General features: G+C 38.6%; 1 protein-coding gene across 2 annotated transcripts in view; it reads right to left on the reverse strand.

The window, feature by feature from the left end:
* Positions 1 to 4,534: 4,534 nt before the first annotated feature.
* Positions 4,535 to 15,561, reverse strand: part of lsamp (limbic system associated membrane protein) — a 285,330-nt gene continuing 274,303 nt past the window's right edge. For both annotated transcript variants that reach the window (XM_086081116.1, XM_086081115.1), the window contains 2 exons: positions 11,837 to 11,985; positions 4,535 to 9,581 (listed from right to left, as the gene is read on the reverse strand). In XM_086081116.1, coding sequence (XP_085937242.1) covers positions 9,484 to 9,581; positions 11,837 to 11,985 — 247 coding nt within the window. In that variant the 3' untranslated portion in view covers positions 4,535 to 9,483. The remainder of the gene's footprint in view (positions 9,582 to 11,836; positions 11,986 to 15,561) is intronic.

Raw genomic sequence — 15,561 nt, forward strand, 5'->3', positions numbered from 1 at the left:
ACTGTTCACCATTTCATTCAAACTGATTCATCTTAATTCTGATGTTCCTGAATTGTTTCATCATTGAGGTGGATGCTTCGGATACATGAGGGGGAGCGTTCCTTTCCAATCCCCAGTCATACCGAGATGTCATCCTTGCGCTTTCTTCATTCATCGCCTCAGCCAGGTTGGTTGTAATTATGACTCTGGAAATAAGAAGCTGGTGGCCATGATTTTTTTGTTACAGGTGTGGAGATTCTTTTCTGGGTTTGCAAAGACCACAAAAACCTCATCTATAGTCGATCCGCCTGTAGAATTCCCATCAGGCACTTTTATGACCCATTTCAATTTCTCCATCATATACCAACCTCGGTCCCAAAACGTCAAGCCAGACTGTACTGTAACCATATTGCATAACATGTCACAACTTCATGTTCCTGTTTCTCTGCCTGTCTGTTCAGCTTTCCACATTCCTTCTGACTACACACCACATTACTGCATTACTTATTACGTTACCATTTTCCACGGTTGTTAAGCCTTGTTTGGCTTTGGTGACTGTTCACCATTTCATTCAAACTGATTCATCTTAATTCTGATGTTCCTGAATTGTTTCATCATTGAGGTGGATGCTTCGGATACATGAGGGGGAGCGTTCCTTTCCAATCCCCAGTCATACCGAGATGTCATCCTTGCGCTTTCTTCATTCATCGCCTCAGCCAGGTTGGTTGTAATTATGACTCTGGAAATAAGAAGCTGGTGGCCATGATTTTTTTGTTACAGGTGTGGAGATTCTTTTCTGGGTTTGCAAAGACCACAAAAACCTCATCTATAGTCGATCCGCCTGTAGAATTCCCATCAGGCACTTTTATGACCCATTTCAATTTCTCCATCATATACCAACCTCGGTCCCAAAACGTCAAGCCAGATGCACTAGTCAGGATTTACGGTCCTTCCACTGAATTAATCTACTCCAGAAATGATCGTACCTGTGTCCTAGATTGGTAAGGCTATCCCAGTGGGAGGTGGAGAAAAGGGTGACCAATGCCTATATCAGAGGTGACATGTCATTTGGGAGTCAGCGGTAGTGATGGGAAAATGAAGCTTCATGAAGCACTTGCGATACTTTTTGACTCCTCAAGATGGCACTCATGATTCAAAGATGCAATGCAAATGTAATCCTTTTTCATTGCACTTGCCTTTATCTTTAAACCAAGAGCATCATCTTGAGGAGTCAAAAAGTATCGCAAATGCTTCATGAAGCTTCATTTTGCCATCACTAGTCAGCGGTACTCAATATCTGAATGCTCAGAGGTTTTGGAGAATTCTCTGCCTGCTAGGTTTTTGCCCGTAATTAATATGCGGCATGCCTTGTCCATCCCATTCCGCCCTTGGTCCCACACTGGCCTGGATTTCACCACCCTGTGTTTGACCGTGTTTTCCAGGATGGCTCACTTCATTTTTCGATCCAGGTTGTCCTCTTCCCTGGAGACTGCGGCTATATTAATGAAGTACATTTTCCGAATCAACAGCACCCCCTCCAACGCAAAGCAATGGCTGCGTCTGTATGTCTTTCTTCATGATATCACCCATAGTCGGTCAATCATCCTGGTTATTCCACCTCTCCTGGGTGGAATACGCCCAAAACTCGCCCACTTCTGCAGTTTGTTTCGATTTTCACAGTCTTCTTGGTGAGCCTTGGTGGGCGGAGACTCACGTGTCACAGCTGCTGTCAATAACCGGCAGTCAGCTGTGTATTTAGGTGCAGCATACGTTGCTTTTCACCATAGTTCATCTTCAGCTAGTTTGCTCTTTCGTTTTTGTATGCAAGCACATCTGTGATTTTCTGTCATTGTTTCGCCTCCCTAAGCCAGAAAGCAGCTTACGAACATATTTTGCTTTGTACAGTGGTAACTTGACTTTAGTTTACAGTAATTGACCATGTGACCATGCTCTTAATCAAATCACTCGTATATCAAATCAACTTTCACTTTTAAATGAATGGAATGAATAGAATGGAATTAAGTTTCAAGCCAACAAAAACGCAAGATTTTTTGTAATAGTTTTTTTTTCTTTAAAAAAATAAGAAAACAGTTAAAATAGATCCATCCATCCATCCATTTCTTAAACGCTTGTCCTCACAAGGGTCACAAGGGTCGCTGGAGCCTATTCCAGCTGGCTTCAGGCAGTAGGCAGGGTACACCCTGAACTGGTTGCCAGCCAATCACAGGGCTATAAATAGAATGAAAATAAATGAATTATTTTTGTTTAATAGATTTTTTCACCTCACTTTCAATGAACTTAATCTTCACTATTTTCTGCTTCTTCTTTTTTTTTTTGCCACACTTAACTCACTTTCAGCAATTTCCCCAGTCTTTTGATGGACAGAAGTCTGCAGACTTATTTTAATGCCCTTGTCTCACGATATAGTCTTTATTGACCTTCTGCTTCAGTACAGAACATTATCAAAGTAGGCCCCCTATGTTTGTATTACTTCGCCAGGTTAACTACATGCATACTTCACTCATGTTTTTTTACGATTTTAAATTTTAAATCAATGGACGAAATCCACCACTTCTCAACACTCATTTCCATTGGTGTCATGGTCAGAAAAAAAAGAAACAAACGCTAGCACAAAACAAGTACCACATCTTCACAACTGGATGATGTGAAGTTTCCTGCCGCCATCTAGTGGCAGAGTGGCAAAAACTGCCTGCCAAGTCATGTGATTGTCATGTGACTTTGAAGGTGCAAAGGAGGTTTTAGACTTCAAGTTCAAACCTCCACAACAGCAAGTTAGCAGACAGTAAGGCAATGAACAAAGATAGTGCAGCCTCGTAAGTGAAACACCCTGGAAGTCATACAGTTTGGAGTCCAACCAAACTTCTTAGAAGGATACCAGAAACGTTTCACAAAAATCTGTCATGACTTAATTCAGCTCTGTAAACACATTTATATACACACCACTAAATAATGTGCAGTACAGATATATACAAGAAATATATCTTTGTTGAGCTATCTATGACAATGACATATAGTGACAGGCAGAACACTTATATTATTCCATTCCATTGGATAGCAGGTGTTGCATTTCATAGAACGATATGTGTTCAATTGGACAGGTCCAGATTCACACGGAATGCGTGCGTAAAATGACACGAGAACCTTATTATTTCAGGAAATGGGTGCCTTGATTTAATAAAACTTGTGAAACACCACAATGCAGTTACTTCACGATCAGTTAAATACACCAATTATTTATTTAAGTTGGTTTATTTTCATAATGTAGCCCTGTCATTGGCTGGGGACCAGTCCAGGGTGTCGGCTTGGGATAGGTTCCAGGTAGCACTCGAATATAATGAGGACAAGCAGCATGAATCCAAACACAGCATCGAGCCAAATCCTAATGGCATGGAAATGACTACAAAACTGGCCAACAGAGGGACGCTTTTCAGATTTAAATGTTGCAGATTTAGTCTCATAATGACAAAGCAAATGCAGTTGTAGCTTGACTGTTTAGTTGCTTGGTTGATTTTTAGCCTCGTTATCCAGGCAAAAATGACCTGCTGTGTCATGACACCTTGTGGACAAACTGCAACATTGATGGTGAGTTGGCAGTGACAGTAAGAAAAGCTGAGCATTTTTCAGACACCCTTGGTCTTCCTTAACTGCCATTGACGGCTATAGATGTCAAAAATGTATTTGAACAATTTCTATTAGTTTAACATGTTTTCCACTTTTGTTAACAAGAGTATGAAAATGTAGAATTGTTTTTATTGTACATTTAGAACAGATATAAAATTTGTGATTAATCGTGAGTTAAATTAGTGAAGTCATGTGATTAATTACAATTAAAAAATGTAATCGCACGACGCCCCTAATTTTTTATCTTTTCTTTTTTTAAATCGCGTCAGGCAATACATTTTTTTATTTGTAATTAATCACATGACTTCAATAGTAAAAACATGTTAAACTAATAGAAATAGTTTAAAAAAAAAATTGTTGTCTATAGCCGTCAATGGCAGTGAATGAATTAATGTCCATGCACAGTAGATTCTTTGTCCTCACTAATAAAACAACTCAGCACACTTGTATAATGCTACAATAGTAACACTACCATATATATATAAATCATCAACTTTGTTTCCGGTTTGCGACGTGTGGGCCGTGTCCCAGTAATTGCACTTCCGCCTTTGTGCCCCTCGATTGCGCGTTCCTGTCGACGGGTGCGAGGCTGTGAGTGTGTAGTGTCTGTTTCAGTGTCCGAAGCATTTCAGATAGCCGAGACGCCCTCCCGCCGATGAGTGGGAGCGCGAGGTTGGGGGGCGCAGGGGTGGGGGTGCGAGTGTTGGATTGCGGCCAGCAGTAGCCGGAAAGGGCGCTGATGTGTAAAACCCGGAAGTCCTTGGCATCTACCCCATTACCCTGTGGACTCCCTAGTAGCACCAAAATGCCCACTAGTAGTTTTGATGAAAATGTTGATACTGATGGCCGGTGTTTACATATATGAGACGGTTGAAGAGCAGGCATTTCCAAAGGACAAAATGTCTGTCAGAGAGACCGTAACAATACATATATTCTTTTATTAGCATGTTATATGGTCATAAACACAAGTTTCATTTAAGATTCTGTGTGTCTACCCCCAAAAGTTACACAACATCGCTAGTCACATTCAAATACATAACATTGATTTCAAACAACTTTTATTCTCTTTTCTGAACATAATGTCATTTATTTTTTATTACATACCTTTTTTAAGAAACTGCAATTATCTTATGCCATAATAAAGTTAAGTAAAATAGACAAAAGTGGGACATTGCTGTTCCTTAATGCTTGATTGAATCTTAAGTACAAATCCAATAGTTACATGTTCAGATTGCACTTAGAGGCTTTGCTGATTTGACAACATTCTACTGTAGAAACATCACACTGTATATACACACAGAGGACAAAAAGAAAGAATTAGAAAGTTTTGCCACCCTTGAACTTTTCCTTGAACTTTTCCTTGCCATACGCCTCGTGTCAAGTTCAGCAGTGGCGAGGTGTCAAGCTCCAGCAGGGACACAATTGGACACCCATGTTTGAAGGAACATAAAAGATGGATGAACTGTCATACAATTGTCCTGTGGTGAGTGCAGTCTGTCCACAAACATGGATGGTGGGGTCATTAAAGACTTCAAATCTCCCATTGTTGTGAATTGTTTTCATCTGTATGTGCCCTGTGTTTGACTGACGACCAGTCCAGAGCGAAACCAGTCAGCTGGGATGTGGCTCACACGCAACCCTGAAAATGGATGGATGGACTGAGGTGTGTATTTTTGCATTTGGCTCAGATAACGTCATCGTATTAATACCTTCATGATTTGGAGCTAAAATTACATTTCCATGATGAATATTTTATTGGTTTATGTGGCACAAAAAAGAAAAACAACAGCGTATTTTGCTCAGAATAGCAATTGGTGCATAATGAAAGCATACAAACAATTAGCACATCACTTTGTGAATTACACAAATGGAAATACACTTACCAGCCACAACATTATTACCACTTCTAATGAGGCATTCAATATTTTGCTTTTGCAAAAGATAGCAATGCTTCATTTTGATTGACGGTTAGAGTTATCAACCATATATGTATATATATATGCGTATGTATCCCTCATGTGGCCGTTTTACAATCAGGAACTAGAAATTAGAAGAATAGACAATTGCCATTAATTTCATGCAATTTAAAAAAAAATTGCGATATTGGGATATACTGTATACTATATAAAATCAGCTTTGGTTAGTTTTTTAATCAAACTTTTATTTATCAAAAGTAGTCGTGGTATCTGTACTTGGTATCAGTGACTACTTGATATACATATGTATTGTGTATATATATATATATATATATATATATATATATATATATATATATATATATATATATATTCATCTCACTTATTGTACCTGATGAATCATACCATATGAATCAAAATTGTTTTCTTTGTATATCCACAATTTGTGGTACATATTTTGTATTAGATTGTGCAAGTGGTCGTTTTGCTGTGGTTGGTCAATGGCACTTTGGGTGTTGGATAGACTTGAAGATGACCTGTAAAAGGATCCTACCGGAGGTTACACCGAGTTGTTTCTGATTTTGTTTCATGCAAAAAAAGTGATAAATGGAAATTCATCTTCTTCTTTGGTTGTCTATGTGATCTCGTAATGCAAGGTCAATTATTCTTTTATGTTTTTCTTACTCAGTTACTGACTAAAATCAGCTTCCCTCAGTGAAAGTGAGGGAGATGAACGTACACGTAACACGAGGACATACTGCAACTGTTGCCAGCATTATGAATGAAGCATATTTTTGGAAAGTGCAACATCACACTAAACATTAGAATTCCAGTTAGCCAACATGAAAAGTTAGTCAAGAGTTATTTGCTTGTTTAAAAGCAAAACTTGTGTGAGACGATGAACACATTTACAACAAAACACTCTCTTTTGAAAAGGTGCTTTGTTGATATTCTTTCACTTACAGGTGTAAACTATTATTTAAATGTGTTTGTATAGAACAAGCTTCTAGCTTAAATGGACAGCTTTACACATGGCCCCAATATCAAGTCAGTGTAACTACACAAAATGTTTTACAATAGTACAGTACTTTTGAGTTGTCACAAAAGTGGAAATGCGACCAATCAGCATGCAAGTGACATAAGCTGAACACAAGATTCATTGAAATAAATGAGAAGCACAACAGCAACCACGACGGCTGTTTGTCTAGCAAAGTAAACACAGACATGTTGAAAACGTTGGTCGCGTAGAAGGGATGTGATGCTGGAATAGCATGACGTCAATAAACATTCCGTTTTGCTGCTCTCATTTTCAATTCCTACAAGCATGAAATGACATTCCACAGTTTTCCTCATTCACCGGGTCCATACATTTGGATCTGTAAGAGTACAGTCACGAGCTAAAAGCAGGTGGTGTAGTTTACTGCATGGCGCTAAATGTGCAGGTTGCAGGTTCAAGCCGCCTGGAAGTGAAGGCCAATGCTAGGTTGGATGCTCGTCAAACAGACACAATGTTGCTATGCACATTACATTACATTAGGGCCTCTTAGTATTTCTTTCAACCTTTTCTCATGAGAATGCTTGAGGATTTGATCTAAAATTCAATCTATAATCGATGGTAGATAGACACATTCATTGTTACTTCTCCGAGTTCGCTATATTGACAGGGGAGTGTTGTAAATGGATGTCATGGGTTTGCACACGCATACAATGTACATTTAGAGGATAAGGATCTAGAAAAAACGGTCATGTTTCTCTTCATGTACAGGTGACAACATTGTCAAAACAATTTCTATTGACATGTCATACAGTATGTGTGATATCATTTTGTAAAGTGACATTCCAACACCTGCATGTCTGATTGGCTGTTAGCTAGTAGATCAGCGCAAAGGGCAAGAACAGGAAGCGACGAACGCAGAAAAACAGTAAGCGATGGAAAGGCTTTAAAAATGTCTAATGTCTGGACAAAAGCTCGAGAAGATGATTTCATCACTATGGTTGAAGAAAGACCGTCATTGTCTTTACAATGTGTCGATAGAGTGATGAAAGCCAAACATTGGCAAGACATGGAGACACAATTGGTAGTGATGGCAAAATGAAGCTTCATGAAGCACTTGCGATACTTTTTGACTCCTCAAGATGGCACTCAAAGATGCAATGCAAATGTAATCCATTTTCATTGCACTTGCCTTTATCTTTAAACCAAGAGCACCATCTAGAGGAGTCAAAAAGTATCGCAAATGCTTCATGAAGCTTCATTTTGCCATCACTAACAATTGGATATACCAGGTAGGCTTTACTAAGGGCTTTTTCTAAAAATGATGAATAGTGACTACCGCCGCCAATGGTCTAGAGTGGTATTACTTCTTAAGCATACACAGAAGGTACTTACTTATTAGTCTGCGTCCGTGTCTGTTTATTGGAGTCAGCCTTGGCTGCAGAGTGCAGTTGGAGGCATGGCCCAACGTGGGGTGCGCCTAAACGTTTGACTCCACCCACATGGATTCTCGACCTCGAAGCGCCTTCTTTTTTTTTGTTAATTTGCCATTTTATGACGACACGTTTATTGATTGAACACTATTGAGCAACAAAAATTACAAACCTCAACCGCAACCATCCAGGGATGCGCCATCTGCTGGGTACATGTGGTACTGCACACATACCATTCATTTCTAGGTGGAGGACCTCTTTTGACCCCAATTGCCAAGACACTCAGAACCAATATGGACTTTCCCATTTTCCGGGCCCTTGAACACGCTGGAAGTGCTTCTGTGGCTCTATGACCCTCTGTTCACCAAGAAATGATGTCAAAATGGCCGCTTCAACCACTTCCATCAAACCGTTTAGTTCGCGCTGCCCTGACTGACTGAAGGTTGAGTGTTTGTAATTTTTTATGCTTCATAAAGTGTTAAAAAAATAAATTAATAATGTGACATCATAAGACATGCATCATTAAATCCACAAATTTTGTTTAACTAAAAAAATAAAAATCAATGTGAGCAGAGTCAAACGTTTAAGTCCAACACACGTTGAGCCACGCCTCGAACCACGCTCTGCAGCCAGGGCTACTCGGTTTGTTGTGTGCATTTCCGTCATTTTTCCAGCGCGGCGTGCCAACGGTCAAGGCGGTGGCCGACGTTGGATTGGTGTGTAGAGGCCTTAAGTCATGTGTCTCCACTGACAGTAAATGACACTTCACTGCCTCATGTTCTTGACTAGCACCATTTTTATTCTGGTTATGAAATACTTTGCATGTCTTTTCTTCCGACTCAATTCTCATGAGAAAAGGCTGCTTTGGAATGATCGGTTTGGCGCAAAAACAGGGAGTTGGAAAAAAAAAAACGGTGCAAAGTGACAAAATCTGGATGTTGGTATTCATCATATATTCTGGATGGGGTCTTTTCGATCTCCATATTACAAAACGAATACTGCATCTAGAAACTATCTGATCCTAATTTCATTATCTCATGTAAAATTTGGAAGATTATTCCATCTCATTAATGCACTGAATAAGCACTCAGTAAAATCCGGGGATTCTTCAGTTCTTCTAGAGACAAACAATTGTTGGCATCCTCGTAAGTGGAATATCTTTGTGTTGAATTCCATGAAGACAAAAGTACACCAAATTCTAAACCAGCCGCAGAAAGCAGAAACAAGGAAATGCTTACTGTACGTATTAAAAAGAGCGACACAATTCGTTAAAAGAGCACGGTTTGCTTATTTTGTCCTTCAGATCTGTTTTTTTCTTCTTCTGCCGTCTATGGTGTCATATTTATAAACGTAATATTTGCAAGCTGTGCTTGACAGCACGTAAGGTGTTCATAACGATGCAAATAGTCTGGGGGCGGTAAGGTCGGTGTAGCAATGAGGATGTCGGCGAGTTGGAGAGAAAGTGAATAGGAAGGTCAAAGGCCAAGTGGGAGGAGGAGGAGGAAGAAGAGGAGAGGTATTAACACTTGAAGAAAAGGCAGGTGATGCAGGCCAGGAGGAGCCACAGTGATTGAGATACGCAAGCTGAGCCGCTGATGTCTCGGCCTGTTCCGGGTCCTGTGCACACACAGACACACACAGACAGACGAGAGAGCTTTCAAGGACACGACTTCAAACTGTCTTGTCAACATCATTCATTTGAAATGAAGACGTTTGTTGATAGATTTCACAACTTTGAGAAATTCACTTTATTCCCAACCTCCTTCATGGGGTTGAGAACAAAACTGAATCCATTTATGTTGATCCTACAAAAAGTTTCATGATTCATGCAGTTAGTGTTATGTATTTACAATTGTGTGTTAATATAGCGCTGAGATAATATTTGAGCCCTTTATTATGTCAACAGAATATTATATTTTCACATATAGAGGCTTGAAGGTGACATTGTCAACTCCGTCAGCTTTCACATCAATTCCCTCAGTTCGAAAAACTGTAGCTATCTGGATTTTACTCAATTGCTAGCTCTCCCAATAATCTCACTAAAAAGCCTAAATGCAATTCAGCACTGCTTAAAAACAAACAAACAAATAAATAAATAAATAAAGGGAAGACGAATTTGACATGTTCCAGTTTTGACCATTATTTTAAAACCAGAGCATCACTGGTAGTGCTGCATTAAGCGCAGTCAGAAAGAGGAAAGAGGGTCGTCGGGGATATAGCTGACCGTCCTACTGAATTTTGAATAAATCTGATGGCGTTGACACAAATTGAGGACATCACTTTGATAGGTATATTTTTAAGGAAAGTACTGTTTGACATTCACTTTGTGCGTTGTTTTAATAAATTCATAATCATTCTTCTTCTTTTTTTTTTTTTTTAAATACAGTATATATATTAGAAAACTTGTGAAAGTTGTTTAAAGTTTTATGGCTGTTTCAATATTTTCGACCTCTTGCAGAGGACAATTTGAATAACATAAACCTCCTGACTGACAATACAAATTATATTCATTTACACAATTCCTTCAACTTAAACTTTTTAATTTTGTTGAATCTATTGATTTTTAATATGAATGAGACTTTTTTTGTTTTTAATGCACGACATGTTTTGTCTTAACTCTCATAAATCAGTGATTTATTTTTTAATGTCAAAACAATTAATTAATCAATTAATAAATTAAAGGGGAAAACAACAAAATTTTTACTGGCTCTTTCTAAACACTCCACACATCACAGAACTTCTCTAAATGCACTACTTCTGGACAAAGCAATACCAGTAATGCACACGATGTATTGACGTCAGTGCACTAAAACATTAAGCATAAACATTTTGCAGCGAGCACAAACACCAAGACTAATGTTAGCCTCAACATTTCTGCTACAAACAAGGCACATTTGTCTCACTAAGTGACTGAAAATGAGAAGAAATAGACTTGGAAGTGGTATTGAAAATGGATGGATGAATATATTGTGAAGCCAATGAGTTTGTTGTTATTAATTCATCTTAAAAAAGATAAGGATGAAAGTGTTACAGCCTATATTGCAAAAATGTTATGTTTTATGATTCCCCACGGAGAATAGGTCAGTCACACGAGCAATTAAATTTATTTTTATTTTTTTACAAATTACACTTCATATTGTTGGTTAGTTTACTTTTGACCAAGAATATTTCAAGTCTTCCACTGTTATGGAATGTAACTGAAGGTAATCAATGTTCAATGTTTTTAAGACATTGAAAGTGTGTTAATACCAAGGAATAACAATTTATAACTAGTTGAAATTATGAGTAAGAGCCTTATGAATATCGTATATCTAGATTTGCAATTCGTTTAAAAACAAAAAACCCCACACACCAAAAACAAACAAAAAAACAACACCATTCAGTTTGTGTATGTAGTAGTAAAATGGGCATTTTGATTTCATTTTCTTATTTACGTCCACATACAGCATACTGTCTCTTCAGAGATCAAAATCTATTAGAACCTAAACAACATGATCATGTCAAACATGTCTATTAAATGAAACTGTGATTCATTTAAAGACTAAAATTAAGAAGATCCAGATGACCCTGGTGAAGATGATAGACTGCATTAACAGTATTTTCCCACCAAGTGGCGTCAAAAGATGCAGCAATCTCATCCAAGTGAAAAGAAATCTTGAAATAACCTTTTCCTGAACTGTCACATACATATACAGCGATATAATGGTTCTGCATTGAAAATGTAGGGCTAAGTGTTAAATCTCATGAGACAATGTTAGATCTGTATGATTATTCATCAACGTGAATGACTGATAAGTTATCAGAGCACAATGAGAGTATACATGCTTTTATGCTATAACAGTAAAAAAAAAAAAAGAGGCCTTTATACTCACTGTAGAGGTAGACACTCGAATTTTGGACACCCAGTCGGTTTGAGGCCACACAGGTATATTTCCCATAATCCTCCTCATTCACAATTGCAATGGTGAGAATAGTATAAGTGCCAAGGATTTGGATATTGATGCCCTCGGCATTGGACAGCCTGCAGTCGGAAAACAGATCAACAGAATTTAGAGTGGAAATGAGAAACAACGTTTCAAGCATGAGAGCAGACTCAAATAACACAATTTGAGTTTCACGTAGAAAAAAGCCTTCTTCACTGCTCACATCCTGACTCGCACCAAATGCGATTTAGAAATCACCACAATTTGGCAAGTCAATTGGTAGAATGTATTGTATACTGATGAGCGAACCTCTTCCCCCATTATGCCCCCCCCCCCCCACTAAATAAGACAACCAACCTAATGGTTCCTATACGCCCTGAACTGATCAAGCCCTTTAATATGATTAAAAAGAGTTCATTTAAGGTGCGTCCACTTAATCCTGCTTATGTGTGGCTACTGTGAGCAGGGGCACCAGAAGTTTATGCTGACACATACTGAGTATTAACATAAAAAAAAAGAAAAGGAACGCCATAAAGCTGGGATCACTCCCATTGGGGCACCTTGCAGGGAGTGTGTGATGACGAGTGCATGTGAATGAGAATGCGTGAGGATAAGCACACAGCATTTTCTTTTCCATCTTAAAGCTGCTGCCGGCCTTATCATAGAAAGAGGGTATGATGAAAAACATGCGCCAGTAAACATGCTGAGAGACCAAAACAATACATAGCTCCAAAGGGATTTGTAAACGAAATTCACTAGAGATCATAATTATAAAATAGTAACAGCGGGAATTAATTAACACAACGTTTGATTTGTATGGAACAACCATCCATCCATTTTCTTAACCGCTCGTCCTCACAAGGGTCGCGGGGGGCACTGGAGCCTATCCCAGCTGGTTTTGGGCAGTAGGCTGGGTACACCCTGAACTGGTTGCCAGCCAATCGCAGGGCACACAGACGAACAATCATCCGCACTCACAATCACACCTATGGACAATTTGGAGTGTTCAATTAACCTGCCATGCATGTCTTTGGAATGTGGGACGAAAGCGGAGCACCCGGAGAAAACCCACACGAGCACGGGGAGAACATGCTAACTCCACCCAGGAAGGCCGAAGCCCGGACTCGATCTCGCGTCCTCTGCACTGGGAGACGGACATGCTAACCAGTCGGCCACCGTGCCGCCTGTATGGAACAGTGTTGTCTTAAAAAAGTAACTTAGTTACTTTATTACTTGATTTTATATTTACTTGATGTTATAATAAAAAAACAATGCAATAATATATATATTTTTTAAATTCATGAATTTGTTTTACATTACAATATGAGCGTGCGTACTGTCTCACAAGTGATAAACTGCCTGTGGAGGTGAAAAGGTACTGCACTTTAAGATATAGAAGTAAAAACATTCTAGAAACTAATATTTTATGATTATAGAAAAGTAACTATAGTCTGATTATTTTACTAGAAAAGTCATGCGTTATTGTTATTTGAAAATGTGCACATTTACACTCATTGGACACTTTGTTTGCTATGTCCGTATAACAATTTCATTTACAATTGACACTTTGCATAATTCGTTACACAAACAAACGAATGTAGTCCAGTATACAGTAAGGGCTGTATTGAGGTGGCCCACAAGGGATAGACATTCACCAAGGAACTATACCTTGAAGGCAGCGGTGGGAGTATGATGTTTCTTGTATCAAAGGGATGAGAGAGATCAAAGATTTGAAGGGCAGACACTTCTTGCTTACTTGTAAACAGTCCGTTTTTGTGTGGAGAGTAGCGGAGATATGACGTGCCTTCATCTCCTCATCTCATCATTTACCGCATCTCCACAATTGGTGACCCCGACGTGAGCAATTCTGACTGATCTCAATGCAAGCATATACGCCGCAGGATCATAGTTCTGCTTTCACAAAGTTAATACTCAGTTTGACTGCGACTTGCACAAACTACTTTTAGCAATTATTTAGCAATTAACTACTTTTAGCAATTATTATGTTACGGTTCACTATTGTCTTTGCTAGAGAAACAGAGTCAATATGTTCACTGGAACAGATACATTAAACTGGATTTATCCCACAAGAAAATGAAACAAAGACTTCACACATTCTGTTTGGCAGATTTCCTTGTTGTAACAACACTACTTGCCAATGAATCGTATACTGTTGCAAAAATTTGGAAGGAATGCATTTGTGGGATCAATAGCACAACTGAGTCAAATGGGCCACATATTCACCAGTCGTAACACAAAGTTTAGTTTTGTTTATTTATCAAGCTCAATTCTTTCTCCATTTTTGAACATGTTACTAGAATGTATTATGCATACAGGATTTTAGTTTAACTTGAGAAAAAAAGTTATATAAACATTGGAATTTTTGTTTTTCTGGCTCACGTTCATACATAAGGCAGTATTTGGAACCAAAATCAGTCTTAAAAAGATAAATATTTGCAGTCAGCTCACAAATACACAAAGTGAAACTTTCAAACTGTTAACTGATGAATGGCGTGCAACTTTGTACGGTTGAGATGGATGGAGTTCTGGATGGCTGATTGGTGGGCACCATGGCCCAAAACAAGGCTGCCGTGTCAGGCAGACCCTCAGTGACTTATGCGAAAATAGGTGAAAGGATTTTCTGACGACCAGGGGTAACCATTACTTGGCTTGCACAGAAAAACACTTTTTACATCTCTGAGATTATTGTCCAATTATATGTGTTGCTTGTTTCCCTGCCCAGTAAAATAAGTATAATCAAAGCATAGCTCGGTTGTCATGGACGCATGTCAAAGAGTTATTTCAATTGACCACTAAACCAAAAATGATTGTGGATCACTTTGCTGAGTTTCTGACGCTACCTTCTGTAGTCAATCAGGTTTTAAATTGTAAATTGGGGAAACTTGGGTATTGTGGATTAATTTGGATTGAGTCTAATGATACTTAATTAATCTGAAATATCTCTATTCTCCATGAAAAAGGGTATCGTGTTGCAGAATGTTATTTTTGGAGGGTCAGTTTTGGCCACATTCAGATCTTGTTGCATTTTTTGGTGGGCTTTGCTTTGTCTTTCTTTCTGTAGTGTTGGCCACAATCCACAGAGTTGTAGCACAGCTCACCTTATTCCTTGCCACTTATAACTCCTCCACAAAATTCTGGCTCAGGCTTAGCGCTTTTTTTTCAAGTTTGGTAGTGCTTTCGTGTGCCTCCATACTTGTACATCTCCAGTGAACATTATTCTTTTTTTGGTCTCTCAGTTTGAGCTACCTGCCTTCTGCCTCTGTCACCTGCAGAGAAGTTGGCCTGTCTTCGGTTCGTCACATTCAAATAGAGGCAACCCTATGCTTTCCTGATCTGATGGCCATAAAACATCAGATACTTACAGATATATAATTCATCCCAAGGTTATTAATACACTAAACACATTTTGTGTTTAAAATGAGTTCTTATTGAATCCTTGAAGAAGGGCCTTTTGTAAAAATGTTGAACAAAATAAATGAAATTAAAAAGTATTTTCCTACATTTTCCAGGAGAGCAGGGTGTGATTTTGAAAACAGAAGATTTCACATAAATTCTACATGTATTTTCTGTGATTTAAGATAAATTATATAGCTTAACTCCATACTGACAAATCTGAAATGTTGCATATTACTAAAACATTCCGATTAGTGAGT

This window comes from Leptonotus elevatus, chromosome 7 (genome assembly GCF_054856555.1).
Source record: "Leptonotus elevatus isolate MCC_2025b chromosome 7, RoL_Lele_1.0, whole genome shotgun sequence".
In the NCBI taxonomy this organism is placed as follows: Eukaryota; Metazoa; Chordata; class Actinopteri; order Syngnathiformes; family Syngnathidae; genus Leptonotus; species Leptonotus elevatus.